The sequence below is a fragment of the Elaeis guineensis genome, chromosome 11 (assembly GCF_000442705.2).
Source record: "Elaeis guineensis isolate ETL-2024a chromosome 11, EG11, whole genome shotgun sequence".
NCBI classification, from domain to species: Eukaryota; Viridiplantae; Streptophyta; class Magnoliopsida; order Arecales; family Arecaceae; genus Elaeis; species Elaeis guineensis.
The window spans coordinates 116,959,222-116,977,226 of NC_026003.2; the positions used below are offsets into that span (position 1 = coordinate 116,959,222).

At 37.2% G+C, this 18,005-nt stretch overlaps 1 protein-coding gene across 1 annotated transcript; it reads right to left on the reverse strand.

The window, feature by feature from the left end:
- Positions 1-10,084: 10,084 nt before the first annotated feature.
- LOC105053948 (serine/threonine-protein kinase D6PK) lies at positions 10,085-16,394 on the reverse strand. The gene is made up of 3 exons (XM_010935294.4): positions 16,239-16,394; positions 14,195-15,678; positions 10,085-11,112 (listed from the first exon to the last, which is right to left on the reverse strand). The coding sequence occupies exons 2-3, from the start codon at positions 15,436-15,438 to the stop codon at positions 10,242-10,244; spliced, it is 2,115 nt and encodes a 704-aa protein (XP_010933596.1). The 5' UTR covers positions 15,439-15,678; positions 16,239-16,394; the 3' UTR covers positions 10,085-10,241.
- Between the last annotated feature and the right edge of the window lie 1,611 nt (positions 16,395-18,005).

Genomic DNA, 18,005 nt, shown 5'->3' on the forward strand with positions numbered 1-18,005 from the left:
GGGTAGAGACCGAGTACAATTGAAGATTGTCTGACAATGTAGATCTCATCGAGCTGCCGACCTGATCCCTTGAGTGGCCGGATAAGAACTAAGATCTGTGGAGCTTTTTGAGGTGCCAGGTGATGTCGTTTGGATCATACGGTTTGAGTTGCCAGGTCATAATACCATATGCTCGCCATATCTTCATGTGTCGGACACATCATCGGCGGACAGAATATGATCCAACACCTAATATTATAAGCAACAATCTTTGTATCAGTACACACTCATTCCAACCCAACATTCTATTTTGGCTTGCACGCTTATTTGGCTCTTTTCTATGTTTAGCAAGTCAACACATATTCATATTTGGCTGGCACTCCTATTTGGTCTTTCTCCTTGTTTAGCTATTCTACATTTGGTTTCTCTTTACTTAGTATATAATCGAGATATTCCTTCTTCTTGTAATTGCTACAATAGCTAGACCTTGTAATCTATATATACTCCTATTGGAGAATAATGAAATGCAAGAATCAGAAATTATCCTCAATAAAGATATTACCTTCTATATGGTATCAGAGCCTTGAAGCTTCAACGAGCATCTCTTCTTCTTCCTCCTTCTGTGCTCTCTCATGGCCACCAGTTCATCTATCTCCACCTCCTCCAATCCCTCTTCTCCTCCTCCACCCAACACAACGACCCCTCTCACCTTTCCATTGGCACAGCATTTTCTATCTATCAAATTAAATGCATCCAATTTTTTGATCTAGAGAAAGCAAATTACTCCCTTCTTAAAGGGTCAAGGCCTGTTTGGGTTCCTTGATGGCTCTCACCCACAGCCCACCGATCCGATTGCCGCTACTGCTTGGCAACAACAAGATGCCCAACTCGTAAGCTTTCTTGTTGCTTCATTATCTGAAGATTTGGTTCTTCTTCTTCTTGACAAAGAGACTAGTTTTGAGTGCTGGACCACTCTTCATGAAGCCTTTGGTTCAGCATCTCCTACCAGGCTCATGTCTCTGCATCTAGAGTTGCAGAATCTACGTCAAAAATCAGATGAGACCGTCACCTCTCTGTCCGACGTGCCAAAGCTGTTGCTGATGAACTTTCTGCCTCTGGTAATGCCCTCAAGCCAACCGAATTTAATCTTCATGTATTGCGTGCTCTATGTGATGATCTACAAGATGCGGTCCCTGGCATTCTCAACCGACACACCCCTCCGACATACACTGAACTTCATGGGCTATTACTTAGCCATGAAAGCATGCGGACATTTAGAAAATTAACTGTTGCTGATGCCACACCTACCAATCCTACCGTCAATACTGCTCAACGATTCATCCATTCTTCTAATGACCCTAGGCCCTTTATTGGCCGTGGCTTTACTCGAGGTCGTGGAGGACGTGGCAAGTTTGGTCGAGATCGTGGTCGTTTTGGTCCACCTGGTGGCCGTGGTTTTCAATGGTGTTCGTTTTGCAATCGTAACAACCACTCTAATGCCATCTGCTTCTATCGCCCTCAGCAACCATATCCATACTTTCTCTCTCCACAACCTAATGCCAATTTCTCATATTTACCATATCCAAATCCAAATCCATCTCAATGTCACCCTAATCCACCACTTCTCCCTACCTCTCACCCCTCCACTGCCCTCACTTGGTACCCAGATACAGGAGCATCTCACCATATCACTCCTGACATTCATTCTATGTCCTCCTATGATGAGTACACTGGTCCTGATCAGATGCATGTAGGTAATGGTAAGGGATTACATATATCACATATTGGTCATGGTTCTTTTTCCTCTCCCTACTCTTCTCTTTCTTTTCAGTTATCTAACATCTTACACGTTCCTTCTATTTCTAAAAATTTACTTTCCGTACAACAGTTTGCAAAAGACAACAATGTCTTTTTTGAATTTCACCCCTCTCATTTTCTTGTGAAGGATCGAACTACCAAGACCATAGTGTTATCCGGTCCGAGTAAAGGAGGATTATACACTCTCCATTCCAGCCCTTCTCTGTTGTTTGCATCTATTCACGTAGCCGAGAGCACCACTCTTGATGGCTAGCACAACCGTTTGGGCCATCCCCATTATCGCTTGCTTTGCTTCATGGTGAAGACCAATAATCTATCCTGCAAGTCTGCACATCTTCGTCCCCTTTGTCCCTCATGTCAATTAGGCAAGTCTAGTAAGTTGCATTTACCTCCGTCCCATCGTCGCAGTCAGTTTCCATTAGATCTTATTTATAGTGATGTTTGGGGTCCTTCTCCTACTCCATCTTTGTTAGGACACCGCTACTACATAATTTTTGTTGATGATCAAAGTAAATATATTTGATTTTATCCATTAATGTGCAAATCTGATGTATTCTCTACTTTCTTACAATTTCAAGCCTTGGTTGAACGGCATTTCTCTCGTACTATTAAATCAATCCAAACTGACTGGGGAGGAGAATTTCGCTCTCTTCCTTAATTTTTTCGTAAAATTGGCATTACCCATCGTGTTGCTGCTCCTCACACCCACGAGCAACAAGAGGCTATCGAACGTCGTCACCGTCATATTACGGAAACCGACCTATCTCTTCTTGCTCATGGATCCGTGCCCATGTCATACTGGCACTATGCCTTTGAAACGGCTATTTTTCTCATTAATAGGATGCCATCTAAAGTCTCTAGTGATGTATCCCCCTTCGAACTCATTCACAACAAACCACCATCCTATGCCTTCCTACGAATTTTTGGATGTCTTTGCTATCCTCTTCTTCGTCCTTACACTCGGCATAAAATGAAGTATCGGTCTCAATCGTGTGTGTTTCTCGGCTATAGTCTCTCTCATAGTGCCTATCGATGTCTCGATTTAAAAATAAATCGTACATATATCGCTAGGCACGTTCGCTTCAACGAAATCTACCTTTCCTTTTCAATCTCAGTCTTCATTAACTTGTCCACCACCATCATCTCCCTCTTCCCCACCTTGGGGCATTACATTACTTCAACCTCTACAAGAGGCCACCCCACTACCATCCGTTCCTCCACCGATTCCACATTCTCCTTTGCATCGTCTGTCCAACTCATCATCGACTACATCCCCCTTTTCTCGGTCTGCCTCAACACCTTCTCCTATGACCGATCCCACTCCAAGCCCTTTTAGCATTAATGACTCTACACCTGTTTGGACCAGATTACTTACTGACCTCTATTGCAATTCCTCATCAGCAAAACCTTCCCTTCCTACGCCTTCCCCCACAACTAGCTCCCAGCAAGACAAAACCTCCCCTGACCCACCTGCCCAACCCACCCGTACACATTTCATGGTACTTCGACCCCGTTCCAACCAGCCATCCGCCCTCACCACCACTATCCTTACCATAGAACCTACTTGCTTTACTCAAGCCTCTAAACACTCTAAGTGGCGTGCTGCAATGACTGAAGAATTTAATGCCTTAATTCACAATGGTACGTGGTCTCTTGTTCCACGTTCATCTCATCAAAAAAATTTAGTCGGGTGTAAATGGGTGTACAGGATCAAGAGAAAAGCTGATGGGTCTCTCGAGCGTTACAAAGCGCGTCTAGTTGCTAAAGGGTTCCATCAGCAACTTGGCCACGACTACAACGAGACATTCAGTTCGGTTATCAAATCTACCGACATTCGGTCTATTCTAAGTATTGCAATCTCTCAAGGTTGGTCCATCTGGCAATTAGATGTTCATAATGCCTTTTTACATGGCAACCTAACAGAAGAAGTCTACATGTCCCAACCGCCAGGGTTTGAGGACCGCGACCATCCAGATTATGTCTGTCATCTCCATAAATCTTTATATGGGTTAAAATAAGCACCCCGTGCCTGGTTTCATCGTCTCTCCCAGTTTCTTCTCCGACTAGGGTTTGTTGCCAGCAAAACTGATCCTTCATTATTTATTTTAAGGATGAGGTCTCATGTCCTCTATGTGCTCATCTATGTTGATGATATTTTGGTAACCAGCAATGACTCCAGTCAGATCTCTCTTCTCCTTCAACAGCTTGCTAAGGAATTTTCTATTAAGGATCTTGGTGATCTTCATTTTTTCTTAGGAATTGAGGTTGTTCGAAACTCTACTAGATTATTATTATCTCAAAACCGCTACATTAAAGATCTTCTTTTAAAGGCAGGCATGGTTGATTGTAAACCTGTTCAGACCCCAATGGCCATGACAAAGGATTCTAATTCAGGGGGTGCTCCCCATCCGGACCCCACACAGTATCGCTCCATTGTTGGGGCTCTTCAGTATGTTACATTGACGCGTCCGGATATTTTCTTTGCAGTGAATAAAGTATGTCAGTTTATGCCGTCTCCTAATACTGATCACTGGATTATGGTCAAATGCATCTTACGGTACCTTCAAGCTACAGCTGATCATGGGTTACACATTCGCCGATCCACCTCTCGCTCTCTCCAAGCTTTCTCGGATGCAGATTGGGCGGGTAGTGGGACTGATAGGCGTTCCACTGGGGGCTATGCAATCTTTTTCGATCCCAACCTCATTTCTTGGGCATCATGTAAACAGAAAACAGTTGCCCGCTCGTCCACAGAGTCTGAATATAAAGCCTTAGCAGATGCATCAGCTGAACTTATCTGGCTTGAGTCATTGTTTCAGGAACTTGGCCATCCCTTACATGGTCCCCCGATTCTATGGTGTGACAATATTGGTGCCACTTATCTGTCGGCCAATCCTGTTTTCCATGCTCGCACGAAGCATGTCGAAATTGATTTTCATTTTGTTCGTGAACGTGTTGCAAGACATCAACTATTTGTTCAGTTCATCTCTACCCAAGATCAGCTTGCCGATATTCTCACCAAACCCTTGGGTACCTCCCGTTTTAGGTTCCTAAGGGACAAGCTGAAGATTCGTGCTCCCGATTCTTCATCTTGAGGGGGTGTATCAGCACACACTCATTCCAACCCAACATTCTATTTTGGCTTGCATGCTTATTTGGCTCTTTTCTATGTTTAGCAAGTCAACACATATTCATATTTGGCTGGCACTCCTATTTGATCTTTCTCCTTGTTTAGCTATTGTACATTTGGTTTCTCTTTACTTAGTATGTAATCGAGATATTCCTTCTTCTTGTAATTGCTACAATAGCTAGACCTTGTAATCTATATATATTCCTATTGGAGAACAATGAAATGCAAGAATCAGAAATTATCCTCAATAAAGATATTACCTTCTATACTTTGTATGCTAGAAAATAAAATTAGATTTTACAACTTCGTCAAAGATAGGTGGAGTTTTCGTGCCATCAAAATCTATTTGAATTGCAACTCTGGCTCAATTTCTTGAGCTCAGTTCAGTTCACAATCTTGTCGCGGTATTATATTTATAATTCTTGCGAACCCGGTTTATTGGAAGAAGAGAGTGAGACTATAGCATTGCATAGCGATCGCAGACAGTTTTTTTTTTTTTTTTTGGATAACGATCGCAGATAGTTAAAATGAGGAACTTACTAAATTTTTTTTTTGGTAAAAATGAAACTTACTAATTACCGTATTGTAGATATGCATGGAGGAACTTACCAATTGCCGCAACGGAGATATGCTGAAAGCTAAACTGAGATACGCTGACGGCTTCTATATAACTCTAAGCTCGAGACCAATTCTTGTCATCCTTCCACCAAACAATTCCTTCTCTACAATATTTTTCTGCTCTTTTCTCCTTTCCATTGGGATCTAGTTGTTCACAGAAAGCATATGAAGAGCTGTTCCCAACTTCCATTCTTTCCATCTAATATTTCGCAATATTGTGTTCTATTGTATGCTATGGCTATTACTTGTTTTAAGATTACATGTTTTTTTTTTTTTTGTTGCTAAAATAAAATGAGAGTTGGAAGGAGGAAATTCGGTGCATCTACCTCCCCTATGTCCGCTGTAACTCAATTCCGGATTACACTATTGGAAACAAAGGCCCATTCTACTGGGATGCCACCTCAATGGCTAAGATTACATGATATTTAGTATTACTTTCTCGTATGAACCAACCAAATTTTGCAGTACCGTTGAATAATGGTTTCACATAGATGCTACTGATCAGAGGAAATGAAACTTTTCATCTTATTTCTACATCACATGGCAGGGAGTGACATGTTTCATCATACCATGGTAGACCGAAAGATAGAGTCCACAAATCTTAATTTTATTGATTGATAATTAATTATCTACTCTTCCAAGTCTTGTATCACATTCGTGACCAACTATCAACATGTTTCACTTTTTGCTTAACGATCAGATGGGGATCCAATAGGAAATGAAATGGATGGACCAACGGTGTGACCCGGGTTCGACCGGGCGCGATTACAGAAACCTTACATAAAAGGGTCATGAGTTGTTTGGGTTAATTGAGTCTCCTCAATACCTACCAGCCTCTTTGATTGGTGTAATACTCAATATTTTCTTGGATTATGTTAGTTGTCTACACACACATACACACACACAGCCTCTTTCCTAGTCTCACTCTTTGGATTTCTTTTTGCTTGCATTCTGAACTGAATATTAGGGGCTTAGAACATGTGGCATCACCTAGGGACAAAAGGATTGCAATGCCAATTTTTGGTGGTCTGGAAAATCATGAAACTATTTTGGCTTTGGAATTTTTGGCTGTATAATCATTTCTTCATATTTAGATTAGGGTTCAGTAAGTGCATTTTTACCTAATTAAAGTTTACTAACCATTCTTGGCCATTATAGGACATTGGTTATGTTCAAGTATATAAACTTGTCATAAGGAAAAACGAATCTTAATTATTTGGGTCTTACCAACATCTTTAGGCCTTCTACTTGGGTCATCGTTAATGAGATGATCAGCATTATTTTATGCCCAATATTATACAATTTGCTCATCGCATTTGCACTTTGTTAGATTTCACTGAGCATGTTTGGTCTTATACAGGATATTGGCCAGGTTCAAATATAAAAACTTCTTATATCGGAGAAATGAGAACTTTTTATAATTTGAGCCTCGCCAATATCTCGAAGCCTTTTGCTTGGTGCTATCTTTAATAGATGCTCTATATTCTTGTCGGGTTAGTGCCGCATGGTTTTTCATTATGTTTAAAAATATAAACTTGTCAGAAGGAAAAAATGAGCTCTTTTATCATTCGAGTCTTACCAATATTTTTAGGCCTCATACTCAGGTCATCTTTGATGAGATGATCGATATTATTTTATGCCCAGTATTATACAATTTGGTCATCATATTTGTACTTTGTTAAAGTTCACTGAACATGCTTGGCCTTATACAGGATGTTGGCCAGGTTCAAATATAAAAACTTCTCATATCGGAAAAAAATGAGAACCTTTTATTATTTGAGCCTCGCCAATATCCTGAAGCCTTTTGCTCACTGCTATCTTTAATAAGGTGCTCAATAATGTTTTCGTGTTAGTACCATGCAGCTTTTTGGTTGGTCTGATAGGCTGGTGATTAAGTATACACTTGGTTAAAATTCACTAAGCAGGTTTGGCCTTATATAGCACATTGATTAGGTTTCATATAAAAATTTTTTTAGAATCTATTTTTTTATGAGTAAATATTATAAAAAAATTGATCAACTTTTTTATTGATCAACTTATCCATATTCTCATACTTTTTAAGATAGATAAGTTATTTTCTCATAGATAGTATTTACCTATGAAATAAGAAAAAATCTTATCTAGCTAAGAGGTGCCTAAATTATTTTTCTATCAACAAAAAAAATAATTATTTTTAATTCATTCCTAATATATTCTTAATCTTATAATAATAATATAATATAATGATATAATATAATATAATATAATATAATATTATATAATATTATATATAATAATATTTATATATTATATTTTATTTTAATATATTATATTATAATATAACATAGAATATTCTATTATAATGTAATATAATATACTATATTATAATACTATAATAATATAAAAATATAATATATTATTATATATAATAATATATATTATATTATATTAGTATAAGATATTAATATAATATATTATAATATACTATAATGTATTATAATAACAATATATAACAATATAATATAATATATTATTATATATAATAATATTTATATAATAAGATAATAATATAATATGTTTTATATATATACTAATATATTATATTATATTATTATATATAATAATATTATTAATATATTAATATATTAAATATATTGTGGTATATTATAATATAATAATATATTATATTATATTATTATGTACTATATTATTATAATATATTATAATAATATTAATATTATAATATTGTAATATGATATATTATGATATAATATATCATATTATACTATTATATATGATAATATTTATATAATACTATAATAATATAAAAATAATATATTATATTATATTATTATATATAATAATATTTATATAATAAAGAGTATTATGAAAAATATGGATAGATCTTAGCAACTTATCCCGAAAATTAGTAATATAAAAGAACATAGGTAACGGATTCTCAAATCATTTTTCAAAACATAAAAAAATATGAACAAATTATTTTTTTGTTTAAATATTATCTAAAAAATATTTATCTAGAAAAATACAGATTTCTGGATAAATCTTTTACCCTCAAAATAACAGGCTCTTAAGTAGATAAGATTTTTCCTTATTTGATGGGTAAATATTACCCATAGAAAAATAATTTACCTATCTTAAAATGTATGAGAACATGCGTAACTTGATTAATGAGAAAGTTGATTAACTTTTCTATAATATTTATCCATAAAAGAACACGTCCTAAAGAAAAAATGAGATATTTTTATCATTTAAGCTTGACTAATATCATTAGATCTTATGCATGGTGATATCTTCAATCATATTAGATCTTGCATGGGCACTTGTTTGCATGGCTCAATCATAGAAACTTCTTGTGAGTGGAATAGTGGTATAAGTAAATTAGAGAAAATCCAAAATCTAAATCGATCTAAACTGAACTAGAGGATTTGATCGGATTTTTGGACTTTGATTTTGGATTTAAAGTCAATTTTTAAAAATTTTGAATTTTGTATTTGAATTTGAATTTAATGTTATAAAATACAAATCCAATCCATAGTTCAAACTATGGGTCCAAACTATATCCAATCCATTTTTCTAGTTTGAACTTTGGATTATATATATATATATATATATATATATACGCACGCGTGCACGTGTCAAGCTTAGTTTCTTTTAAATATGTTATGAAACTTATTATATTTTGACGATGTAATTTTTTTTGAAAATCTAAAACTTAAAATTTTTTTTATGGTAGAACTAAAATTTATATTTTTGAATAATGCTATTATAGCACGGCTTATTGAGAACTTTAGTATTAAAATTTATATTTTTTATTTCTTATCCATTAATTGTTAGACGTAGGATGATATTATAGACTACCTATAAATAATATATGTTTCGAATTTATATAACTTGTTTTTGAATTATGATCTAAATTACAGTCTAATATATATAAAAATCTCAAAATCTAGTCCAATTTAATCCAAACTTTTTAGACTGGATTGGATTAGACTAGTAGAGTATTTAGTTCAATTTTGGATCTAAATTTTTAAATCTAAAATATTTTGAATTGAAGTTGGATTCAAGTATAACCCAATCCAATCCATTTATACCCCTACAGTGAAACTTTAGAAGAAGAGAACTTATATTGATTCATGCTAATTTCCCTGCACTTTCTTCCGATCGATGTTACTAATAACAAGTTGATTTACATTTTTTAGTGCTGCATTTGCCCTCTCCAGCACCATTCAGACATTGATTTGTTTAAACTATAGGAACAAAGTTTAAACTTCTTGTGACTAGAAAAGAAAACTTTTCATCAATAAAGTCATACCAATATCACAATCTTTCTTCCAGTTACCCTAATAATAATAAGATGAAAAGAAACAGAGGAGAGAAATTTCAGAGGGAGAGCAAAACTCTCCCTTTATTTTCTGGAAAGATTTTTCACATTTTAACAAGTGGAAACCACCAGCGCAAAATTTTTCTTTTAGAAATTGAGGAGTTTGTTTCAATAGTTGTTTTCACAGTTCCTCAGCACAGCATTTTAAGAAAGAGAAGTAAAAACAGTGGGAGGCAAGCTTCTCATATATAGGCAAATCAGAAACTCAGAACAGCTTGCAGATAAAACATTATGGACCAAAGGATAAAAAAACACCCATGGAATAAATTAGAAGACACCCTTACAACTGAAGTAATCGCCTTTAATCATAAACTTCTAAAAGAACTCGAAGTCCAGGTACTTGCCTCCAGACTTCATGTCTGCCCCTACCATTCTCTTACTGCTGCTCCCTACTGCTTCTACCACCCCAAACTTCAGTGGCAGCTCAGTTTCAACCGGCCTTGGCACCTCCGGTGGCGTGCTGCACCGAATGAGTGCCCAGTTCACACCCTCAAAGAAGGGATGTTGTTTTATCTCAGTGGCTCCCCTCTTCACTCCCAGACGATGCTGCGGCTCTTTCACTAAAAGACCTCTGATCAAATCTCTACTCGCATAACTGGTTGATGGAGATTCTGGGAATCTAAGTTGCTGACCGACTACATTAAACAATGTCGCCCTGTTGCCTGAGCCTTTGAAAGGTGTCTTGCCATACAAGAGCTCATGCAAGAAGATACCAAAGGTCCACCAGTCAACTGCGCTTCCATGGCCTTCACCTTTGATGATCTCAGGGGCTAGGTACTCATGGGTCCCAACAAAGGACATTGATCGGGCGGTTGTGGGCTCAGCCACAAGCTCAGGCAGGGTGACCTGCTGCCCTAGCTCGGCCCTTGGCTTCCTTGTCTTTTTCTTGCTTTTCTGAGGAAAGAGTTTGGGCATGAAGCATGCAGGCTGAATGCAGACTGATGAAGGCTCGATGCAGGCAGGTTGGATGCAGAATGCACCACCAGCCCGTCTAGAAGGATCAGAGTCCAGAGATGATGTTTTTATGAGGGTAGGTGAGACTGCGCATCTAAGTGAAAGATCAAAATCTGAAAGCATGATGTGACCATCATCACGGACAAGAACATTTTCTGGCTTCAGATCTCTGTAGACGACTCCCAGCATGTGTAGATACTCTAAAGCCAGTAGTACTTCTGCAGCGTAAAATCTGTTCAAATAAGAAAAGGAATCTTAAGTTACATACTATCTTTCAGATATAGAAATTGGTGTATTCATGAAGTGCAGTTAACAAAACAGCAGATGCCCAAGCTTTGAAGACTCGGATGATTCAGATTATAGACATAGCAAATTTTAAGATTTGAAGACTCAGATGGTTCAGGTTGTGCATACAGAAAACATGAATATGAAATTAGTTGCATATATGCTCGTAATGAATAATAACTACAGATAAGTTCACTCTCACTGTAATACTTTATCAACGCCTTGTTCAAAAGAGAGGTCTAGTTCTAGATAGTGGTAATGCAGATGACGCTCAACTTGTTAAAAGGAGACTCGAGTATCCGTATTTTTATTGCAGGTAACTACAAATTAAGAAGAAGAGAAGAAAAGAGAAGGTGACGAAAATAAAAAGGCTTCACAACATCTTGCACAGTTCACCATCTCATTCTATTTTATCTGGGATTAGATATGCACACCTCAACATTAAGACACATGTAAAATAATTTTCATTACAGCTATAAATGAATCACTAAGCATGAAGGATTTCCCACAAACTGTTCAAATAATTTTGTCTGCCTGTGGGTTTGATAGTGCTTAGGGAAGCTAAAGCATCATGAACTGTTTGAGCTCCACCAAGGATTATTTCAAAATTTAATCAACAGCCAAGTTTCTTGCACTATGTATGTTGTATATCATAATTCTAAGGCATGCCAAAAGAAATACTAGAAATGAAAACATGGTCATGTAAACTTTTCATCAATTGTAGGTCAGTGTTACAATATGTTATTCTCAGTAGAGGCTATGACAATCAACTAAAAAGCAATGAGAACTAGTTCACAGGAAAAAAAGTGAGCACATCTTTACTTAAATCTCCTTCTTTACTTCAGTGAGTTCAATAAAGAACTGAGAGGTGATCCTTTGTTGGGAAGGACAAACATGGAATGCGCCAGCTATGTTTGGTCTAGGAGAATGGGATAATCACAAAAGCGGATGTTGATGTTTTGATGATTAGAGGTAAAAAATGCTTTAGCTCATGCGATGCAGAAGATATGAATTAGAATTTAATTCTAAGAAGTAACAGCAGGATGGGCAGTGAAATTGGGGACAAATTTATGGAAGCAACAATCCTCAAAAATGACACAAGAAGAAGCACCTATAAATCGTACAGATCATATGCAAGTGCATTTATGGATGAATTTACCAAAGGGGCAAATCTTGAAAGTGGGAGCGCTTACAAAGCATATAGATGATATGCTATGTCCCTGAATAATGGAAGATAATTCAGTGACTGTTTTTAGTAAAAATATTGATACTTAATTGGTCCAAAATAAATGGAGAAACTATTAGTTAATTCAAAACTTCTGTACAAGTCAATGAGTCATCCTTGACCATGAAAACTTTAAGGAACTAGAATGAGATGCTTAAGTGGTTTTCAGTGCAGGTGCAGCATCAAAGCCACACAATTTCTGCAACTGAGTCAAGCCAATTGTTTGGACAAAAGAGAAGGCCCTCAGAAACTTGCATAAATATAAATTTCTATTTGAGTCTTGAAAACCAGTATAGATAGCATCAGTCAATAAATTGGAATACTTAGGGATCTCCTTTCCATAACTTGTTTACACAAAAAAAACACTATAGAACTGTTCATAAATATATGAGCATCCTAGCACAATGTCCACCATTTTTATGTGGTTAATTTGCTAGGGAACTCAATACATGGACCCTTCCAAAGTATCATTACACAAATTGTAACATGGAATTGTCACCAAAACTGCCAATCACAATTAGATATATGGGTTTCTGATTCCAGTTTTGATGTTTAAATCGTAAAGAAGATGATTACAGAAACTATTAAAAATACAACCGGACAATCTAAACTGGCAGTATGAAAACAATAAACCCCATGATTCAATTACTGGCTGTACCGCAGACCCCATAGATTGAAAGGAATATGGGACCGATCCTCTTAATTATGAAAGTTTTTGCAAGTTCATTAAAAATTTTAGAAAGTTATCCCTTCCTTTTGTTTGGTGTAATTAGACCTGGTTGGTGAAGACATATCCTACTTCCCTCACTAGGATTATTTATTAAAGGTACCTATTGGGGGCAATTCTACTGGTTGAACATGCATTTATGGTCAGAGCTCTGCATACCCTGTCACTGAACAAGACTCATACGGCCCCGGAAAATCAATATAAATCCAGCAAATAAAAACCACAAGGCAGTTTGCATGCTCAAAACCTAACATTGAGAACAAAGTTTGGTAAACAAATTCAGCGAACAACCCCCACTCTGATGTATAAATTAATACACATCACATATATGTGAAGCAGTCTTCCTTAAAAACCCAATGCACAGATTTCAAGAAACCGAAGAAGAGAGCAACAGTTTTCTCCTTTTGATCAATCGGATAGAAAAGCTAAAATAGAACAAGAAAGACCTTATCCAACATGTTATTTCTGCATGTTCTGCTACACTATGTTTTAACTTTGGAACCTTTAATTATATGCATACTCAGAATTGCATGAAATTACTTGAACTTTCGTGTCATATATCAGTACACAGATGAGCAAACTGATAAAGGGGGCATATAGGCAATAACCAATCTTATAAGTTCAGAATGAAGACAACAACTCCTGAATTATTTTTATAATGAAAAGGATGTATTGAAGAGGCATCAAAATGTGCTTTTATGAACAATCCCAAACAGAATCAAAATGATAGGCATCTAACTTCTCAACAGAACAACTAATGAAATAAAAAATAATTAGAGCCAACATCAACTGCAAAAATAATCTTCCTTTTAGGATTTTGCCAAGAAGCAAGAAGGTTGCAATCCAAGCTTGGAACGCATGAAAACAGAGAGTAATATATCCACACCAATTATGCCTTATTGCTTTACCAACAAAAGGCACCAAGGAAAACACTGTGGTTTTCAATGGTCATTGTTGTGCAAAGAACAAAAGGTGAAAGTGGAAGCTCAGAAAGTCAAGATCAATATAAAGAAATTACCGACACAAGTAGATGGGTAATCAATTTGCTAAAACAGTGATTCTTGTCTTAAACTCTACCTTGCTGCATACTCGGAGAAGTGCTTTCCTGGTTGCCGCTGCCTCAATGTGTGCAGATCACCACCTGGACAGAACTCCATGACCAAGCATGAGAACCTGTCAGTCTCAAAATGTGTATACAAAGTCGGCAAGAAGGGGTGATCGAGAAGTTGGAGGATTTCCCTTTCAGTCTGAGCCCTTGTCAACTTCTTCCTGCTTGCCAAGGATGCCTTGTCCATCACTTTCATTGCAAAGTAGCATCTGGTCCCACTCAACTCAGACAGATAAACACTACCAATGTCACCACATCCAAGCCGTTTGAGCAGTCTAAAATGGCTCATCCCCAGTATACCATCCCGAGCCCGAACAGCAAGAATAGCCTTCCATCTTGGGTCGTTACCCTTGTGAGGCTTACTAGCACTTCCTGTAATATTACTCCAGTTACTATCATCACTTATACCACTGCTATCACTCGCTCTACTCATACTAGTTTTCGCACTCTCAAGTGAGTCTCCTCTAACGCTTCCCTTGCCACTTTCACAGTTTCTTTCCACACTAAGCATTCCATCACTAGTAATCCCTTCACTTCTATAAGTGCTCGTGCAGCTGTTCACAACACTCATAGCAGTCACCACACCTGTGCTGTCGATGCTACTGTGAGGACTCACATTGCCACTTGGAGGGAGGGAAGCATCCCACACACACTCCTTCTCTTCGGAGTCCGGAGGTAAGAATGCATTCTCCATGGACTGTGATCCGCGTGGAACAGAGAATGGAGAAGATCCTGTGCCCGATTCGGTGGCCTCTTCAGCCAAACTTTCAACCGGTGAGACAACCGCCGCATTTGGCTTCGTCCCCGAAACTCGGATTGAAAGATCTTCTATAAAGGGACCTTTGACAGTCAAGCCTTTTACCAAGCACCCTGTTTCGGACTTACCTTGGTCTATTGCTACATATACCGTCCTCATGAGGTCTGTATCAATTGGCTCTGGGGGATGACTTGCCCCAGAGAAAGAACCTCGCCCTCCTTCTTCATAAGAGTCGACACTCCTGAAGCTATCAGCCTCAGGTGCTAGTTCCTTCTCTTCTGTCAAAGAACCCTTCCCTTTCCATGCCTTTATGGGTATAGGTGGATCTAAATTCCCAGATTTTTGAACACTAGATACACTTTCTTCACCTCTCAAACTGTTCCCATGGGTACACAATGCCTGATCAACTGCAGGGAGTTGCCCAGACGCCATCTTCGACTCAGAAACCCTTTCCATCTCTGGCAAATATTTACCATCACCCAGCTTCAATCCAATAACGTGCTACCCCTGAGCCCAGAAGCTTGTAATAAACCAATCAAATGGCGGCATATCCGCATCGTGGACTGGACAGCAGGCATCTCGAGATGAAGCTTCTTGTAGATTCGCGAATTAGACTAGCTCATAAATTTCACCAACTTTAAGATTACGTTCATCTCCTCTTGTGCTACAATGGCCCTTTCTCTTCTTTCCACAGACCTAAAAGACCACAAAAAAAGAACACTCATTAGACCAAAGTGCCGGAGCTGCTAGTATCCATCCCCCAACACCAACAGTACAGGCAACATGATTGGAAAGATCTTTCGAAGAACAAGAACAAATCCATAGATCTTTACCAAAATCCCCACCAAGCACCGCAAACCGACATTTTGTAACGGTTAAAACTACAAAATATCAAACAAAGGAAACGAAAATTTATTTTTTCTATAAACTAAAAAAAAAAAAAATCAAACCAACTCCTTGGAACTCTACCAAAAAACCCATGAAAAAAAAAAAAGCGAGATTTTTTTTAAAAAAAGGAAAAAATTTTAGGAATTCAAGAACTACGACATTCTCGCAACTCCTCATCCCGGTTTGAAACACACCCATCCTTCCAATCCACGCCATAATCGAGGGATTAAAAAAAAAAAAAAAAAGAAAGAAACCCTCCAAGGCGGAAATCGCACCCAAAAAAAAACTCCAAGATCTGAAGCCAAACGGAGAAAAAAAGAAAAAAAATCGATCTTTCAGACAACGACGGCCGAATTAGATGCTCTCACCTCCAAATACGAGACGGGAAAGATGCATCGGGAGCGAGCGCAAGGCTAGGGTTTTCGGAGCACAAGCGTGGTTTTCCCACTCGTCCGACCTCCCACTACCTCCTGTCCCTCTCTCTCTCTCTGCGTTCTTCCCTACAGAAAGAAGTAAAGGGAAAGAAGAGTGGCAGAGGACGCGTGAGATCGGAGAGCAGCAGCCAGAATTTTTTTTTTCTTAATTAATTATTATTATTATTATTATTATTTTATTCCTCTCTTTTTCCGCCTTTACTTTTGGGATTGGTCGATTTAACGTTGCTAACCGTAATTAAAGTTTAATTAATCAAGTGGTTTAGCCACGGAGTGAAAGCGACAAGCGTAGGCCATTGGGTGGGCCCGGGGTTGCGCCCCTTCTGCGCTACACCCGCCTACCCTTCGCCATCGCTCATTGGCATCGCGCTGTGCTCATAATACCCACTCGTACGGACCTCGACACGCGCCCTCCCGCCGTTGGATCTCCGTCAGACGTCAGGGCCAGGCTTTGACTAGATGTCTGGGAGGACCTCGACTCGGAGCGAGGAACCGCAGCCGTTGGATTGGATGATGCGGATGATATAAATGGACACGTCAGATAATGATCGGTGGGATCTGCGGGAATTACAATCGTTGGTGGTGTCTGCGGAAGGAGACAAGACGTCGTTTCGTCGTCACAGCCTCATTCTTTCTCTCTCCCAGTGGAGCGGTAACATGCTGTCCCCTTTTGTTGTCTCTGCTTGTTGTGGGAGAGTCCGCATAAAGGTTTCTATGAATACCGCTTATGAGGAGGCGGTCTGATGGTGGCGTGTGCGGTCTCGTAGAAGATGATGTCTGCCACCGTCTTTTGAACCGCTTTCCATTGTCAGAAAAAATTGGGTAGATATAATCTATAATGAGCAAATTTATAAAAAAATATTATATAAATATTTTAAATTAAAAAATTTTATAACCATCTCAATACATCACTATTTAACCACCTCATCATCTATGTAATTATAAAATTTTTTAATTTAAAATACTTATATAATATTTTTTTATTAATTTTATCTACAGCACATATCGTAAATTTAAATTTATTTAAAAATTTCTCATCCATCTTTGACCAGCATGTTGAAGTAAGTCATTTCACTATGATAGCAAATGAATTATATGTTGAGTTGAAAAATTATTTTCATGCAAAATATTAGATATCTAAGGATCCATTTGTTTCAAAAGTCCGGTTAACAAAAAATAAAAAATATATCTTGATTTTAATTAGATATTTCAAACAAGAGAACTGGCAAGGTATATTTTTTATAAAAATAATTTTTTATATTTTATAGAAAAAAACTTTATATAGGATATCTAAAGCTACATTCTGATATTTTTTTTCTAAAAATTACTTGTTTTTTTTGCTTGTAGTCCTTTCATTTATCCATGATATGTGTTCTATATAATTTTTCAAAAAATATATATATTCAATAAATCAGTCAAAAAATATATTATGTTTTTTTATAATTAATTAAATATATATTTTTTTTAATATGATATATATTCATGCAATAATTTTTTATAAGTGGGATAAATTTTTTTTGGTGAATCAAACAAATAGCAAGTAGTTGTTGATGAAGTTAATTTCTAGAATATGGAGGATGATTCTTCATGGCCAATGACGAGGCCTTAAAAAAAAAAAAAAGGTTTGTTTGAATTGTGATATGAAGTGATAATGGTGTTGAATAAGACAATAGCTAGGTTGCGACAAAGAATTAAAAGTAT